Genomic DNA, 15,696 nt, shown 5'->3' with positions numbered 1-15,696 from the left:
CAGAGAGAAATATCAATGTGAGAGAAACATAGCAGTTGGTTGCCTCCTGGCCCCTCCCCCCCCAAACCAGGGCCCAGGCAGGGGAGGAGCCTACAACCAAGGTACGTGCCCTTGAGTTGAATGGAACCCAGGACCCTTCTGTTTGCAGGCTTATGCTTTATCCACTGAGCAGAACCATCTAGGGCATAAATTCTTTATAATATCTTCAGGAGCCAGCCATTTTTGTTTTTTTGCATAGCCCAAACAAATCAATATTTATTGTAAAAACTTAAGGAATTATAGTCTCATTTTTACTCATTTCTTGGCATACTTTTATATTATACCCTCAGTTGGACATTTTTTTTAAAACCTCACAAATCCCCCCTTTTTAAACAAATACCATTTTCTCATTTTTATTTCAAATATATTGAGACAGATTTACTTATAAACTGAAAATTTGATCTGAAGGCATTTATAAATAGAAAACATATTTGATCACATATTGAAAGTAAATTTCTTTAAAAAAAATTTTTTTTATTATTATCTGTGTACATATTTTAACATTGCCCCCCCTCCCATACATACCCTCAAAGTAAATTTCTTTTACAAATTTGCTATATAAATACTTGCAATAAATTTTGACTCAATATATATCTATCAAGATTACTACTTTGAAGAAAAAAATACTTTTTTTTGAGGGGGCGTACTGTTTATTTTTCTTCCTGGCTGCGTTGACTTTTTTTTTTCTTCTTTTTTACCATTTTAACCTTTTTGTTTGTTTGTTTTAGTTCCATATATTTTTTTATTGTGCTAAAAACTTACATAAGATTTACCATCTTGGTCATCTTAAGTGTACAATTCAGAAGTGTTAACTATATTTACGTTGATGTAGAAAAGAGCTCCAGAACGGTTTCTTCTTGCCAAACTGAAACTCTATACACATAAAACAACTCCCATTTCCTCCTTCCCCCACTCCTAACCACCATTTACTTCCTGTTTCTGTGAGTTTTACTGTATTAAATACCTCATGCAGATGAAATGATGCAGTATTTTGCGTCTGGCTTCTTCACTTAGCATAATGTCCTCAAGATTCTAATATTCCATTGTATGTATATACCACATTTTCTTTACCTGTTTATCTTTCTGTGGACCCGGGTTGCTTCCCCCCCTTTTTTAGGCCTCACCTGAGGATATATTTTTATTGATTTGAGAGAGAGAGGAAGGAAGGTGGGGGAGAGAGAGAAATATCTATGTGAGAGAGAAACATCGATCCGTTGCCTCCTGAACCCACAACATAGGTATGTGCCCTGACCTAGAATTGAATCCACAACCATTTGGTGTATGGGCTGACTCCCAACCAACTGAGTCTTAACTTTGGAAACCAACCAGGGCTTGCTTCTACCTTTTGGCTATTGTAAATAATGAACATGGATGTGCAGATATGTCCTCGAGACCCTGCTTTCAGATCTTTTGGATAAATCCCCAGAAGTGGAATTGCTGGATCATATGGTAATTTTATTTTTACTTTTTGGAGGAAACTCCATGCTGTTTTCCAGCCCCACCAATAGTGCACGAGGGTTCCAGTTTCTATCCTTGTCAACACTTGTTATTTTCTAGGTGTTTTTTTAAGTATATATTTTTATTGATTTCAAAGAGGAAGGGAGAGGGTGAGAGAGATAGAAACATCAATGATTAGAGAGAATCATCGACTGGCTGCCTTTTGCACATCCCACACTGGGGATTGAGCCTGGGCATGTGCCTCCACCGGGAATCCAGCCGTGACCTCCAGGTTCATAGGTCAACAACACTTGGCCACTGAGCCATGCCAGCCACGCTGTTTTTTGTTGTTTGTTTTGTTTTGTTTTGTTTTATAGTGACCATCCTAAGGGATGTGAGGTGAGAAAATACCTATTTAAAAATTGTATAAGTAATACTGAAATAACTTTTCTTTGAAAAAAATTAAAACAGTGCAGTTAAGGTAATTATCAGGTTTCCATTGTCCGCTTCCCTCTAACCCCCTTCTCAGGGGAAGCTTGTTACCAGTCTGGCATGTGGCCCTCCAGATGAGACAGGCTTGTTACATAAGATGTAGGTCCTGTACTGAATGCTCCTTTTGAGGCTGAGGGCAAATTATTTCGGTGTATCAAGAATATGGACTCATTTAGTTTCTCTATTTTTAATTCAATTTATGACACGTTAGTAAGGACAACAATGTAGCCTGATTTGGGCATAATTGTTGATTGTTTGAATCATTTTTTTACCCTAAATTCTTTCACATAGTTTATTTTTGTTTTATGTTCTTTTTTTAGAACAAGAATAAACTCAGCTATATTGTTAGTTTTCAAAGACCTTTTTAAAAACAAATCCATTTCATACTTTTAATTATAACTGAAAAGAATCAGATTAAAAGCATTTTGTTTTTCTATGGAAATTATTGCAGAAAAGGTTGATTGAAGATCAGTGAACCAGTGTAACATGGTGGGCGATACATACTTGTGCCTCATTTCCTATAAATAGGGGAATATCTAATATTAGATGGTGTTTATTCTTAATATATTTTATTGATGTTTTACAGAGAGGAAGGGAAAGGGATAGAGAGTTAGAAACATTGATGAGAGAGAAACTTTGATCAGCTGCCTCCTGGGGATGTGCCCGCAACCAAGGTACATGCCCTTGACCGGAATCGAACCTGGGACCTTTCAGTCCACAGGCCAATGCTCTATCCATTGAGCCAAACCGGTTAGGGCAAATGGCATTGTTTAAAAATGTCCCCAAATACATTTATTTCCTAAAGAGGTAGATCTAAAAATGATCTTTTGCAATGACTTTGGAAACAGCTGTACATTTTAATGTACAGGTTTTATAAGAGCTAAAATGCAATAATTAAAGCATTAGATTGCTCTGGCCCGGTGGCTCAGTTAGTTGAGCGTCATCCTGTACACCAAAAGGTTGCGGGTTTGATTCTCATTCAGGGTACATACGTAGGTTGCAGGTTCAATCCCAGGTTGGGGCATACAGAAGGCAGCTGATTGATGTTTCTCTATTTTTGTCTCACTCCCTCCTTCCTTCCCTCTCTCTCTAAAAATTAATAAAAATTTAATAAAAGTATATCCTTAGGTGAGAATTTTTAAAAATTAGATTTATTTATGCAATTTTTGATACCAAAGTATTTTGAGTGGATTATCCTCGAAACCCTATCTGACCTTGATTATATATGTACAGTGGAACCTCATTTCTCAAACTTAATTCATTCTGGAAAGCTAGTCAAAAACCAAATCATTTTTTCCCATTAGAAATAATGTAAATTGAATCAATCTGTTCCAAGCCCCTCAAATAATTCCAAGTTTTAACCTTTCTTTTAAAAATATATATTAATTTTTTTTACAGAGAGGAAGAGAGAAGGGATAGAGAGTTAGAAACACTGTTGAAAGAAACATCCATCAGCTGCCTCCTGCACACCCCCTCCTGGGGATGTGCCCACAACCAAGGTACATGCCTTTGACTGGAATTGAACCCAGGACTCTTTGGTCTGCAGACTGAGCTCTATCCACTGAGGCAAACCGGTTAGGGCCTTTCTTAAGAAAAAAAAAAATATATATATATATATATATATATTTTTGATTTCAAAGAGGAAGGAATAGGGAGAGAGAGAGAAACATCAGTGATGAGAGAGAATCACTGATCTGCTGCCTCCTGCACGCCCCACACTGGGGATCAAACCTGCAACCTGGGCATTTGCCCTGACTGGGAATCAAACCTTGACCTCCTGGTTCATAGGTTGGTGCTCAACCACTGAGCTGCCAGGCTTAGCCTTTCTTATGTACAATACACGTCTGTTGTACTGTTAAATCTGTAAATAAACACTTTAAAGACAAAAAGGACATGAAATATAAATGAAAATTTAACAAAAAGGAAAGGAAATGTTCAGTAAAAAATGAAAATTTTCCAATAATTGTAAGCAGCAACAACAGCAAAACAAAAAACAAACAAAAAACTCACGAAAATATTCACAGCTCCCTATCCTGATATTTTAACAGGGGTAAACTGACTCATATTTGCACATTCTCTCCTTTGCTTGTCACCTGAGAGATGCATGACTCATCATACAGGTATCAGCATGAAAGAGTTGTGAGGTTGAGAAGCAAATTGTTGGAGATAAGAGATGCTCGAGAAATGAGGTTCCACTGTATATATTTTAATCCTCACCGGAGAATATCTTTTCTATCGATTTTTAGAGAGCATTGAAGTGACAGGAAGAGACAGAGAGAGAAACATCGATGTGAGAGAGACACGTTGACTGGTTGCCTCCAGCATGCACTCTGACCCAGCCGCAGGTCAAGCCTACAACCTAGGTATGTGCCCTTGGTTGGTGGTGAACCTGGGACCTTTCAGTCAGCAGGCCAAAGTTCTATCCACTGAGTCAGACCAGCCAGGGCTCTGGCCTTGATATTAAAAGGGGACTTTTTGATTACGAATGTACTTGATCTTAAAGTAGCAGCCATGGTTTATGATTGCCTATTTTTGCTCCGTAGAGCAATCGAATCTGCTCATGGGTGTAGCTGAACAGATTGTGGCGTGTCAGAAATCTTTTTGTTGCTCCTCTTTACAGCGGCTATTCCTGGAGACACTGAGTCTTGACATTGGTCTGTTGACTGCTAAAAAATAGAAGCGGGGGTGGCCGGAAGGCAGGCATAAACTTTCTGCTTGTTGATTCCGCCTTTTCTCAGCAGTTGTTTCCCAGAATTTCTAGTTGCGGCACATTATGCCCTTTTCTTTGTTACTCCTGCCCCTCGTCTGTTAGTGCATTTCCACAGGTGGTGTGATTATTTGTTTATCCGCTTTATTGGACTGCGGAGGCCGTGACCGCATCTTATTGTTTGTGAAGTTTGTTTTCATTAAAGAGTTGCTTTGATGCTGTCCTTTGACTGTGTGGCTTGCACAGCCGTTAGATGAGGTAGGGAAACTCAGAGAAAAACAGGTTTTGGAGAAAGAAAATTCATGTTGAGGAAGCAATTGAAAAACCCGGTGAAGATGTCCATGGGGAGTTAAACATACAAGCCTGAGACAGGGAGAGGCCCGGTCGGGAATACTGATTTAGGCATCAATAACATATGATTAGAGTTAAAGACTTAGATATAAGTGAAATTGGCTCTGGAGTGAGAAAAGGAGAGGGCTTGAGAAGAGGGTTAAGAACTCCTCAACCTTGAAGAGATGGACAGTGGAAGAAAAGGCCCAGAAGGAGAGTGAAAGAGTGCCCTACAAAGCTTGTGGAATGGCCCTACCTGGTTTGGCTCAGTGGATAGAGCGGCGGCCTGCGGACTGAAAGGTCCCGGGTTCGATTCCCATCAAGGGCATATACTTTGGTTGCGGGCACATCCCCAGTGGGGGTTGTGCAGGAGGCAGCTGATCAATGTTTCTCTCTCATCGATGTTTCTAGCTCTCTATCCCTCTCCCTTCCTCTCTGTAAGAAATCAATAAAATATATATTTGAGGAAAAAACAAAGCTAGAGGGGAATCTTGAAACAAAGCAAGAGAAAGTTTGAAGATGGTGGAGTGGTCACCCGTTTCAAGGTGCAAGCAAGATGCCATATGTCCACTGAAGTTTAAAGAACTGGGAGGCCTTGGCCTTGGGAAGAACAGTTTTAGGTGCCTTGAGTAGCGAAGGGAGGAAGGACTAAAGCAGAGAAAGCAAACAGTCTGCAGTCTGTCTTTCTGACTTGGTGTTGAAGTATACACACAGAAAAGTGCACAGCTCCTCAGTGAATTTTACAAATTGACCATCCTGGTGTATCTAGCACTCTAGAAGTCCTCGTCAATGTAAGAATCGTCCAAGCCTGTAGAGATTATTCATGATTTTATTTGAGCTAAACTGCGGGCAATTACTACTGGGAGGCGAAGTCTCCACAAATTGAGCAAGTGCTCCTGAAAATGGCAGTTTTAGCACTTATTTTATACATCAGCATCCGTGGGTGGTGGATTGGGGAGGCGGTAGGAAGCAAAGTGCTGCTTTTGCCTGCACACTTTCCTGAGGGTATCTCTGCACGTTTTAACAGCCTTTCCCTTTTCTTTTTTCTTTTTCTTTTTTAATATATTGTATTGATTTTTTACAGAGAGGAAGGGAGAGGGCGTCTCTGGAGATGACCTTTGTTTTGTTTTTTTGTGGAGAGCCTGTGGGAAGCTGGAGGGTGACTGCGGAGGGGTCTTTGTTGGAGACCTGATGACACAGTTCTTGCTGTTGAGTGGGAATGAGGGCGGACTCCAGGGATAGACTAACAGGAGAAGTGGAAGAAGAAAACAACTTGGGCAAAAAAAGGGGCAGGTTTAGCACAATATTAAAACAAGAACAGTGGGAAAGAGGGAGAAATAAAGTAGAAATTAATAATTAAGAATCCAATACAGCCCTGACCGGTTTGGCTCAGTGGATAGAGCGTCAGTCTACGGACTAAAGGGTCCCAGGCTTGAATCCTGTCAAGAGCATGTACCTTGGTTGCAGGTACATCCCCAGTAGGGGTTGTGCAGGAGGCAGCTGATCGATGTTTTTCTTTCATCGATGTTTCTAACTCTCTATCCTTCTCCCTTCCTCTCTAAAAAAATCAATAAAATGTATTAAAAATTTTTTTAAAGAATCCTATACATTGTTAAATTTTAAAAGTAAACAAGTTGAGATTGAAAATAAAAGATGGCTCTGATTGGTTTGACTCAGTGGATAGAGCATTGGCCTGCGGACTGAGGGGTCCCAGGTTCAATTCCGGTCAAGGTCATGTACCTTGGTTGCGGGCACATCCCCAGTGGGGCTGTGCAGGAGGCAGCTGATGGATGTTTCTTTCTCATCGATGTTTCTGTCTATCCCCCTCCCTTCCTCTCTGTAAAAAATCAATAAAAATATATTTTTAAAAAAGATGAACAGGAGCATTTAAAAAGTAGAAATCTGAATTAAAATGATAGGCAGCTGTGGGATGAAAAGTGAAATATGTGGAAAGTACATAGGATTAAGGATTGAAAGCGGGAATCAAGACTTAAGGAGGTCAGCATAAGACATTACACTAAAGGAGGATGGCGATAGGGGTCAGTATGAACCTCAAATGCTCAACGGGGAGCGAAAAAGGGGATGGCAGCTATTACCTAGGAGGGAGGGAATCAGAGACAAAGTCCAGGGCAGGGCTGCCCGGCTCAGTGGAAAGTCCCCACCTCCAGTAGTGTTGTTAGTATGTCTCAGACAGAGGGCAGAGAGCACGGAGCGCACACCTCCAGATACCAGCGGCCTAGGCCCTCTCCTGTGGGGCAGGGAAGGACTCCACTAACTGTGTCAGCAGTAGCTGGCCAACCTTTAACCTGGAAGCAAAAGAAATTTTTAAAATATATTTTACTGATTTAAAAAAATATATATATTTTATTGATTTTTTACAGAGAGGAAGGGAGAGGGAGAGTTAGAAACGTCGATGAGAGAGAAACATCGACCAGCTGCCTCTTGCACACCCCCTACCAGGGATGTGCCCACAACCAATGTACATGCCCTTGACCGGAATCGAACTTGGGACCTTTCAGTCCGCAGACCGATGCTCTATCCACTGAGCCAAACCGGTTTCGGCTATTTTACTGATTTTTATAGAGAGGAAGGGAGAGGGATGGAGAGTAAGACACATTTGTTTCACTCTATTCAATGAGAAACATCAGTCAGCTGCCTCCTGCACACCCCGTACCCCAAGGGGATGTGCCCACAACCAAGGTACATGCCCTTGACCGGAATCGAACCTGAGACCTTTCAGTCCACAGGCCAACGCTCTATCCACTGAGCCAAACCGGTTAGGGCAGCAAAAGAAATTTGTAGCAATATTTTCTTGAAATGAAGACCTTTCAAGATGAACACATAATACTTTCAGGATGTGTTAATTATTTTAAAAGCAGGTGAAGTAATAACCACTTAAAAAATAACTTCTAGCTCTTTATTTGCTTCTGAAATATGGGGATTTCCTTTTTGTGTGTGTGACTTTAGGCATGCATTGCCACAGGCATTTTTGTTCTGGTCTATTTGTGTTTTGTGAGTATTCAGAATAGCCTAGTCTTTCACATTACAGGCATTACAAATCTCAGCACTGTGATTCCCGTGAAGCTGAATCATGCCAAAGTACACAGAATAAGTTAACTACTTATTTATATTTCACCTCTCTTCTGTCCATTTAGGCAGGCAATAAACAGTTAGTCAGCATTTGGTATGTGTGAGGCAGTCCTGGGCCCTAGAAATACACAGTAAGACATGACCCTATCCCAAAAGGGCTTCCATTCTGGTAGAGAGAACTTGATAAGCATACATAAATGGACAGATAAGAAAAGCAATGAATCTCCCTGCTCTTAGACAAGTTGTGCCGAAAGATAAAGCAAGTAGAGAACATTCTAAGCAGAGGACTCAGCATGTGGGAATCCATGAAGCTGGGAAACAGCATGGGAGAAATATAAGGAATTCAAGATTTGTGGGAGAAGGCAGAATGAGAGAGAGCAGGTTAGAGAAGGTGGTTGGGGTGAAATTATAATGGATGTTGTTTGACCCACAAGCAAGTCCTAGGTGACGAGTTCCAAAGGATCTCAAATAAGGGTAGAAGATAATCAATCAGGTTTGTAGTTTACAAAGACCATTCTTTCGCAGTGCGGTGGTTCAAGCCATCAGAGGCCAGGTGAGCAGTGAGAATGCCACTAAACAATCCAGGAAAGAAGTGAGGGCCAATCTACAGGAGGGGATGGAGAAAGGGAATCGAGGTCATTCAGTAGGCAGAATTAAGAGGACTTAATGACCAGTAGAATGGGATGGCAGTGAAGGATGACCTCAGAGTTTCTGATTAGGTGTTCTGGCTGGGTGATAGCACCATTCCTGAGAAAGTAGAGAAGAGGTAAGTATAGGGGATTATTGCTATGTAAGTATAGGGGATTATTGAGAAAAAGCTTTCTGACTTGATTCCACAGCACACATCCACGCATCGGGCCTAGTGTGGACTGGAGGCACAGATAAGATCCCGATGAGTTGGTTTTGGACATTCTTCTTTTGTTTTTGTTTTTGTTTTTGTTTTGGACATTCTTGATCTGGGAAGCTTGTGTCCTGTCCGAGTGGAAATGTCCAGAAGTCATAGGTGAGTGAGTTGGTAGCTCAGGAGAGAGTACTGGCTTGGCATTGTATATCTGGAAGTCACTGGGCATGAGTGACCCCCCAATCAGGGAGAGCAAGGCACAGAAAGAGACTGAGTTTGGGAACTGAGATCTGGAAACCAGCTCTGGATGGGAATGGGAAGAGGGAGCTTCTGAGAGTTTGATTAGCAGAATTACAGGCATAATCTTCACTCTATTCAGTGAATTACTAGGTGAGATCATGAAAAACTCCTTCCCTTGTTGGCTGTGTGTGTGTGTGTGTGTGTGTGTGTGTGTGTGTGTCTAATTTATTTTATTTGAAAGGCCAAGTGGAAAAACTTAGAAACTACTGTCTTTGGGAAATCAAGATAAAGGTGACCTGAAATGTTAAGTCCATGAAAACATGTTTTTCAGACAGGAGTGGCTGAGGTTAGGAACATGCTTATGTTGTGCACATTCATTTCATAACATTGAGATAAGGCTCAAGATTGCTTCTGTGTTTCAGGTAATCCAGAGGTCCGTGGGGCCAGCCAGTCTGAGTCTACTCACCTTCAAAGTCTATGCATCACAGAAAAAGGACGCAACTCACAAAGCTACTGTGAAGGTTAATGAGGTGACATGCTGTTCATGTTGTAATATGTATATATATATATATTTAATATATTTTATCAATTTTTTACAGAGAGGAAGAGAGAGGGATAGAGAGTTAGAAACATCTATGAGAGAGAATCATCGATCAGCTGCCTCTTGCACACCCCCTATTGGGGATGTGCCCACAACCAAGGTACATGCCCTTGACCGGAATCAAACCCGGGACCCTTCAGTCCACAGGCCGACGCTCTATCCACTGAGCCAAACCAATTTCGGCTATTGTGATTTATTTTGAGCATCTGATTTACTGACCCCAGGAAGTATACAAATTGTGTGTCCGGAAGATACAACATTTTAGAGGATATTTAATAGGAAAACATACATCTCCTTATAGCTTATTATTCTTTGTGAAGTTACCTGGCTTTTTCAACAGGTAAATTTTAATTAATGGTCCTGAGTGTCGGGTATAATGTTTCCTAAATTTTTAGTGGGGAATCTGGTGTGTCCCAGTAGATTGTAAGCACAGTTTGCTTCTCAGTGATCTGCCCAATTCCAGACTGCTTATCAAGTCAAGAAAATATTTTTTCTTTTTCATCTAGAAAAAAAAAGAAAAAGAAAGAAAGAAATTAAAGACCTGGCCTCATTCTGCTTCTTGGCCAGATTAGAAGCTCATAGATGCTTAATGAATACTAAAGAAATAAAACAAGAAATCTCTCCGTTTACATCCTTTTTTTGTCTGTACTTGCCACTGATTATTTTGGATATTTGGTTTCTGTTGACTGTGAGTAAAGTGGCATAAACATCCACCTTCAGACAGGAGCAGGGTTACTTAAATGTGTTTACATAAAACTAAACAGCTTATCTCTTACCCTTTACTCCCTTCTTCTCAGGCCTTGGGGCAGTGGAATTATTAAGGTTGAGGTAGGCAGCCTGTAGTGACTGTAAAAAGTTCATTCTCTGGGTGGGGAACAAACCTGCTGTCATCCTGCTTTGATTAGCACCAGACTGATCATTTGAACTAAGTAACATGCTCTTTAGTTATGCGTGAGCTTCTTTTCCTACCCCCTCTAGTCTGTCCTTAGAGCAAGCGTGTCAAACTCGCAGCCGGCGAGCTGTATGCCCCGTTTAAATTAGTTTGACATGCTTGCTTTAGAGTAATACTATTCTTTTTAAAAATATATATTTTTAATTGATTTCAGAGAGAAGGTAGAGGAAGAGAGGGATAGAAACACCAATGATGAGAGAGAATCATTGACTGGCTGCCCCCTACACGCCTCATCCTGGGGATTGAGCCTGCAACGGAGCATGTGCTCTGACCGGGAATCGAACTGTGACCTCCTGGTTCATAGGTCGACGCTCAACCACTGAGCCACGCTGGCTGAGCTATAGTTATATTATTCTTTTCCCAAACTAAATCTAAGGTGGAACACCAAATTTCAGTATATAAAACAGATAAAGGGAGCTGCTTTGTCTGCTACCAGTAATGTGGGGAGGACAGTAAAACACCTCATAGTCCTGCTCTCTCGGCCTTGGCATTATTGATTAAGGAAATAAGATGCAGAGATCCTGTGAAGCAAGTTTAGGGCGCAGTTTATGAATTATTAAAAATACAATGCCTAAAAATTTGTTTTTGTTTGTTTGTTTTGAGCTACAAATCTGATCATTGATTATGTTCTCTTCGCTACATAGACATTTTTACTTCTTTTTGTTCTGTTTTATAATTTATGCAGCTTTCACTCTATTCTGTTCCCGAAGTTCAGTCTAAGTATGTGGAGGAGCAAAGGACTGAACTTGAAGAGAGCATCTCACATCTCCGACAGTATTGCGAGCCATATACAAATTGGTGTCAGGTACAGCTCTTCTGAAAACGGAGTGAACACATTTCTATGTCGAGTCAACAGTGAGAAGTCTGTATAAGCTGCCTGTTCTCAGAAAAAGGGTCCCAAGTTAAGAGTGCCCAACTTACAAATGTTCATCTGTGCCATCTATGGGGTGGGGGTGGAGGGAGCAGAGAGCTTCCTGGTGGTGGCAATGGCCATAGTTGCTCGGAGAATTTCCTTCCCACTGGGCAGGAGTGGAGGGCTGCGAAGTATCTTGGTCACAGCTATGAAAACACTATTGTCTACAGGGAGAGGATATGGAGTTGGAACTCTAGAGGAAGGAAAAGAATACAATGTAACCATTTCATGTCAAAATTGGGAAGTCCCCCCTAGAGATTCTACAAATCAGCACCACTTTAAACAGTAATGGTTACAGAACATGTTGAATGCTATAATAAGAGGGTAAATAACTAAAAAAGAGTAGAATTACGTATTTGAGTAATGAACTATTTTGCCCCAACAATCCAAGGACAACTTGTACAAATTGGCTTCTCCCACTGCTCAGGTTTTAGATCAGGCATTTGTCATTATGTTCACAAAGGCATTTCTGTGATTTTTAACATCTAAAACCGAAGTTTACAGTCTCCAGAATGCTTTTGTGGTCTTTGATACATATATTTGCTATACTTGATCTTGATTTTGAAAATTGATGGGAAATTGGTAAGAAGCATGTAGATATGTGTCACCCGGTCTAGATTTACTTTGCTTGAGACTTAGAAACTCAATTTTCATCCAGATCTTATTAAAAATTTTTAAATTTCCACTGTCTATGTCAGCACTGAACCAATTTAGAAAGAAAATAGTAAGCACAGACTCATCAACAATATAATTAGGCCATTATACTTGAGTATCATAACCATATTATTCTTATGAAATACCTAAAGACTATATATGAGTTGTAAAACACTTAGACTTTATTCTCTTGTTCTAGAAGATTTTTAAACCATCTGTTAGTAGTTAAGATAAGGTCAGCAAAGTTGTGCAAATATTATTGTATTATGTAGGCATGACTACCGTTAATTCATTCTCTCTCTCTCTCTCTCTCTCTCTCTCTCTCTCTCTCTCTTTTTTTTTTTCTTTGGTTATGAAAGTACTTTGTCTCTTACTTTCAATCTAAGGTTGCTTTTTGTTTTTTACTTTTTCATCTGTATATGATACTCAGTGCAGGAAAATAGCTCTGTAGATGATAAAATAGTTATCAACATGTTTATTTGCACTACTTATAAATAATTTTTGTGATTATAATCATCTTATTTTCCTATAGAATAAAGTCTTTATGAATAGAAATATCTTAAATTATTGGCTCCTTTTTGTCAGGCGAATAATTTCTAGCCCCTTTCTTCAAGAACTAATTTAATTTTTCTCCATAGTGAAAAGATTATGCCAGCAAAAAATGTGGGCAGTCACTCTAGACATTGAACTGTAGCTTTTTTTAATGGGCAGCAAAAATGAATAAGTTTTAATGAAGTGATAATCAGTCTTTAAGTGTTTTTTATGTCCCCCTTCAAATTTAGCATTTATTATTTAAGTCCATTTAACAAAACTAGAATAACTTGTTTTGATTTGAACTAAATGATATAAAACAAATTCTTTTCCAAGTGGCAACTGGCTCTGATACCTTCTGATACCCACACATCTCTTTTTTCTATCATCACTGGTAGACTTCTTGAAGGTGGGTACCTTCTAGGCCACATGTGTCAAACACAAGGCCCGCGGGCCAAATCCGTCCCGCCAGGCCTTGCAATGTGGCCCGCACCGCGCTGTCATCACTGCACTCCGCTGCGTTTCCATCACAATGACAGTTTATGACTGTTCAGTAAACCATTCGGCCCTCGATTTAGGCTGGATTTTAGATTTTGGCCCCTTCTCTGATTGAGTTCGACACCCCTATTCTAGGCAGTCCTTTGTTTTCTTTAGGATCATTTGATGTTCACATCCAAAGCCTTTTTACTGTCATTGTTAAGGAATATTTACACTTCATTTACTTTGCGACTAGGGTAAGTATCTTTTCAAACTTAGATATAGATTCCTTTGTCCTAACAAAGCTAGTCATTCCTGTTTCAAATGGGCAGTTTTTTAGACATAGGCTTTAAAATCACAGCAAGTCAGGTATTAGACTTAATGTGAAAGGACAGATTTAATCTCACATGGAAAGGATTAATTATTGAGGGTATTGATTTTTGTCCATTCTCTTCAGTTTTAATAGAGAATGAAAAGGCTGGGTTGTTGAAACCATTCTACTTGAAATCTTTGTTTCCTGTGGCAGTCATAAGCCATTCTGCTAAGCAATTTGTGGTGAAGGGGAAATTACAAAAGAAAATAACACAAAACCCCCCCACTATATCATTGTTTAAAAAGTGCTGATAACATGATAATTTATTCAGTAAAGGCAAATATATTTATTATTACTTTATTAATAAATTCTACTCATTCATTTTCTTTTCACCTTTTTAGGAAAAGTATTCCCAAACTGAGCCCAAGATAAAAAGTTTGGTTCAGTGGGGGTCAGGTAAGTTTATTTTTAATGAGATATAATCAGTTTCTTCATTAAAATTGGACCCTTTAACAAGGGTTCCATGGACGGCTCCAGGAAATGTGTGAGTTACTTAAAATTGTATGCAGAATTTTAGAGCTATGTAGGTTTTTCTGGAAAGATTATTTACTATTTTCATCAGATTTCAGAGAATTCATGTACCCAAACACTCAGGTAAGTCTCTTCAAGATCATTAGGGTTGTTGGGCTAGCAAATGCAGATATATTGGATTTTTTTTTTTCTTTAAATCTATTCCAGGTGCAATGTCCTTAACTCACATTAATCCATACTGACTCATCAATAGGTTTTCAGAATCAGGAGAGCTCTTTTGCATAGCTATTAATACATGTTATAGAAGTTTAAATGCAGGAAAGAAATGAGTTGATGTGCCTCAGAAAGCCCTTATTGCATAATTAGTAGTGTTTTTACATTTTTTATTGGTTCTTATTTTTTTCAAATTATAAAAGAAAGTTTTTTGAAAAAGTCACAGTTAGAAAAGGTGAGCCAGCTGGGCTGCGTGGGCTCAGGAAACGAGTTATGAGGCAAAAGAAGAACCCTAGAAGGGTCCTTGGAGCTGAGGAGAAAGGCAAAGGTAATACACCTGGGGAAGGAGAGGGGGAAAGGTTCAGAGAGAGAGAGAGAGAGAGACAGAGAGAAAGAGAGAGAAAGAGAACATCGAAGTGAGAGAGAAAGATCAATCAGTTGCCTCCCATATGCACCCAAACTGGGGATTGAGCCTACAACCTGGGTATGTTCCTTGACCAGGAATCGAACCCACCACCTTTCAGGGTATGGGATGACGCTTCAACCAACTGTGCCACAATGGCCAGGACTATTGCCTTCATTTTTTTAACCTCAGGAAACTAAAGAACTCTTGATCTTTTATCTGGACATGTGTCATTGTTACCTGTTATTTCCCATTGATTCAGAACAGTAGTCATTTGCAACATGTAGTTTTTTCTTCCCTTGAACTCATAGTTCAAGGATAAAGGTTCTTAAGAAAAATTCCAATATGAGTTGTGTTGTTGTCTGCCAAGGTAATTAGTCCATTCCCCAGCACTCAGAGCCAAGTCATGTTACCAGAAGCTACGCTTCAGCTTCAGTGCAGTCCTATAGCGTATCTTTTTCCCCATTTCTTTGTGATTTTACCCGCTTCGGCTCAGCTCACCAAAGCCATTTGGTTGTCCTATCATCTGCTCTGTGTAGAACTGAAAACACCATGCTGACAGGCAAAAATAAAGGGAAGTAGAAAATTGTCTCAGATGACCCATACAAAAAGATGGAAACTTAAAACTAGGTTAAAAGCCAAGTAAGCAAAAGGCCAGACAGGAACTAGTACCAACAACACAAGCCCTATAGTAATATTTAAAATGACCACATTTCCCCAAGAACCCAGGAAATGGAAAACTGGGATGTGTCTGCTATTATCCATGGGAGAGAATTACTCAGTATTCCAATTCGTCCAGTTTCGAATACGTCACCATAATGTCTAGCATTGAAGATCAAGGCTGATTAAGACAGTGATCCAACCACTGCTGTGTGTAACATTAGCGCGAACACAGAGGTGGCCACAGGCCACTGTAGAAGGTACGGAGGAAG

General features: G+C 39.9%; 1 protein-coding gene across 4 annotated transcripts in view; it reads left to right on the top strand.

The window, feature by feature from the left end:
* Window positions 1-15,696, top strand: part of APOO (apolipoprotein O) — a 55,449-nt gene that overhangs the window by 13,669 nt on the left and 26,084 nt on the right. For 3 of the 4 annotated variants that reach the window (XM_036439686.2, XM_036439685.2, XM_036439684.2), the window contains exons 2-4: window positions 9,599-9,706; window positions 11,415-11,534; window positions 14,019-14,073. In XM_036439686.2, coding sequence (XP_036295579.1) covers window positions 9,599-9,706; window positions 11,415-11,534; window positions 14,019-14,073 — 283 coding nt within the window. The remainder of the gene's footprint in view (window positions 1-9,598; window positions 9,707-11,414; window positions 11,535-14,018; window positions 14,074-15,696) is intronic. The other variant, XM_045582326.1, reaches the window with a different exon arrangement.

The sequence above is a fragment of the Pipistrellus kuhlii genome, unplaced genomic scaffold (genome assembly GCF_014108245.1).
Source record: "Pipistrellus kuhlii isolate mPipKuh1 unplaced genomic scaffold, mPipKuh1.p scaffold_m20_p_16, whole genome shotgun sequence".
Classification (NCBI taxonomy): Eukaryota; Metazoa; Chordata; class Mammalia; order Chiroptera; family Vespertilionidae; genus Pipistrellus; species Pipistrellus kuhlii.
Note: the sequence above shows the minus strand (reverse complement) of the source record. Positions and strands in the feature narration are given on the sequence as shown.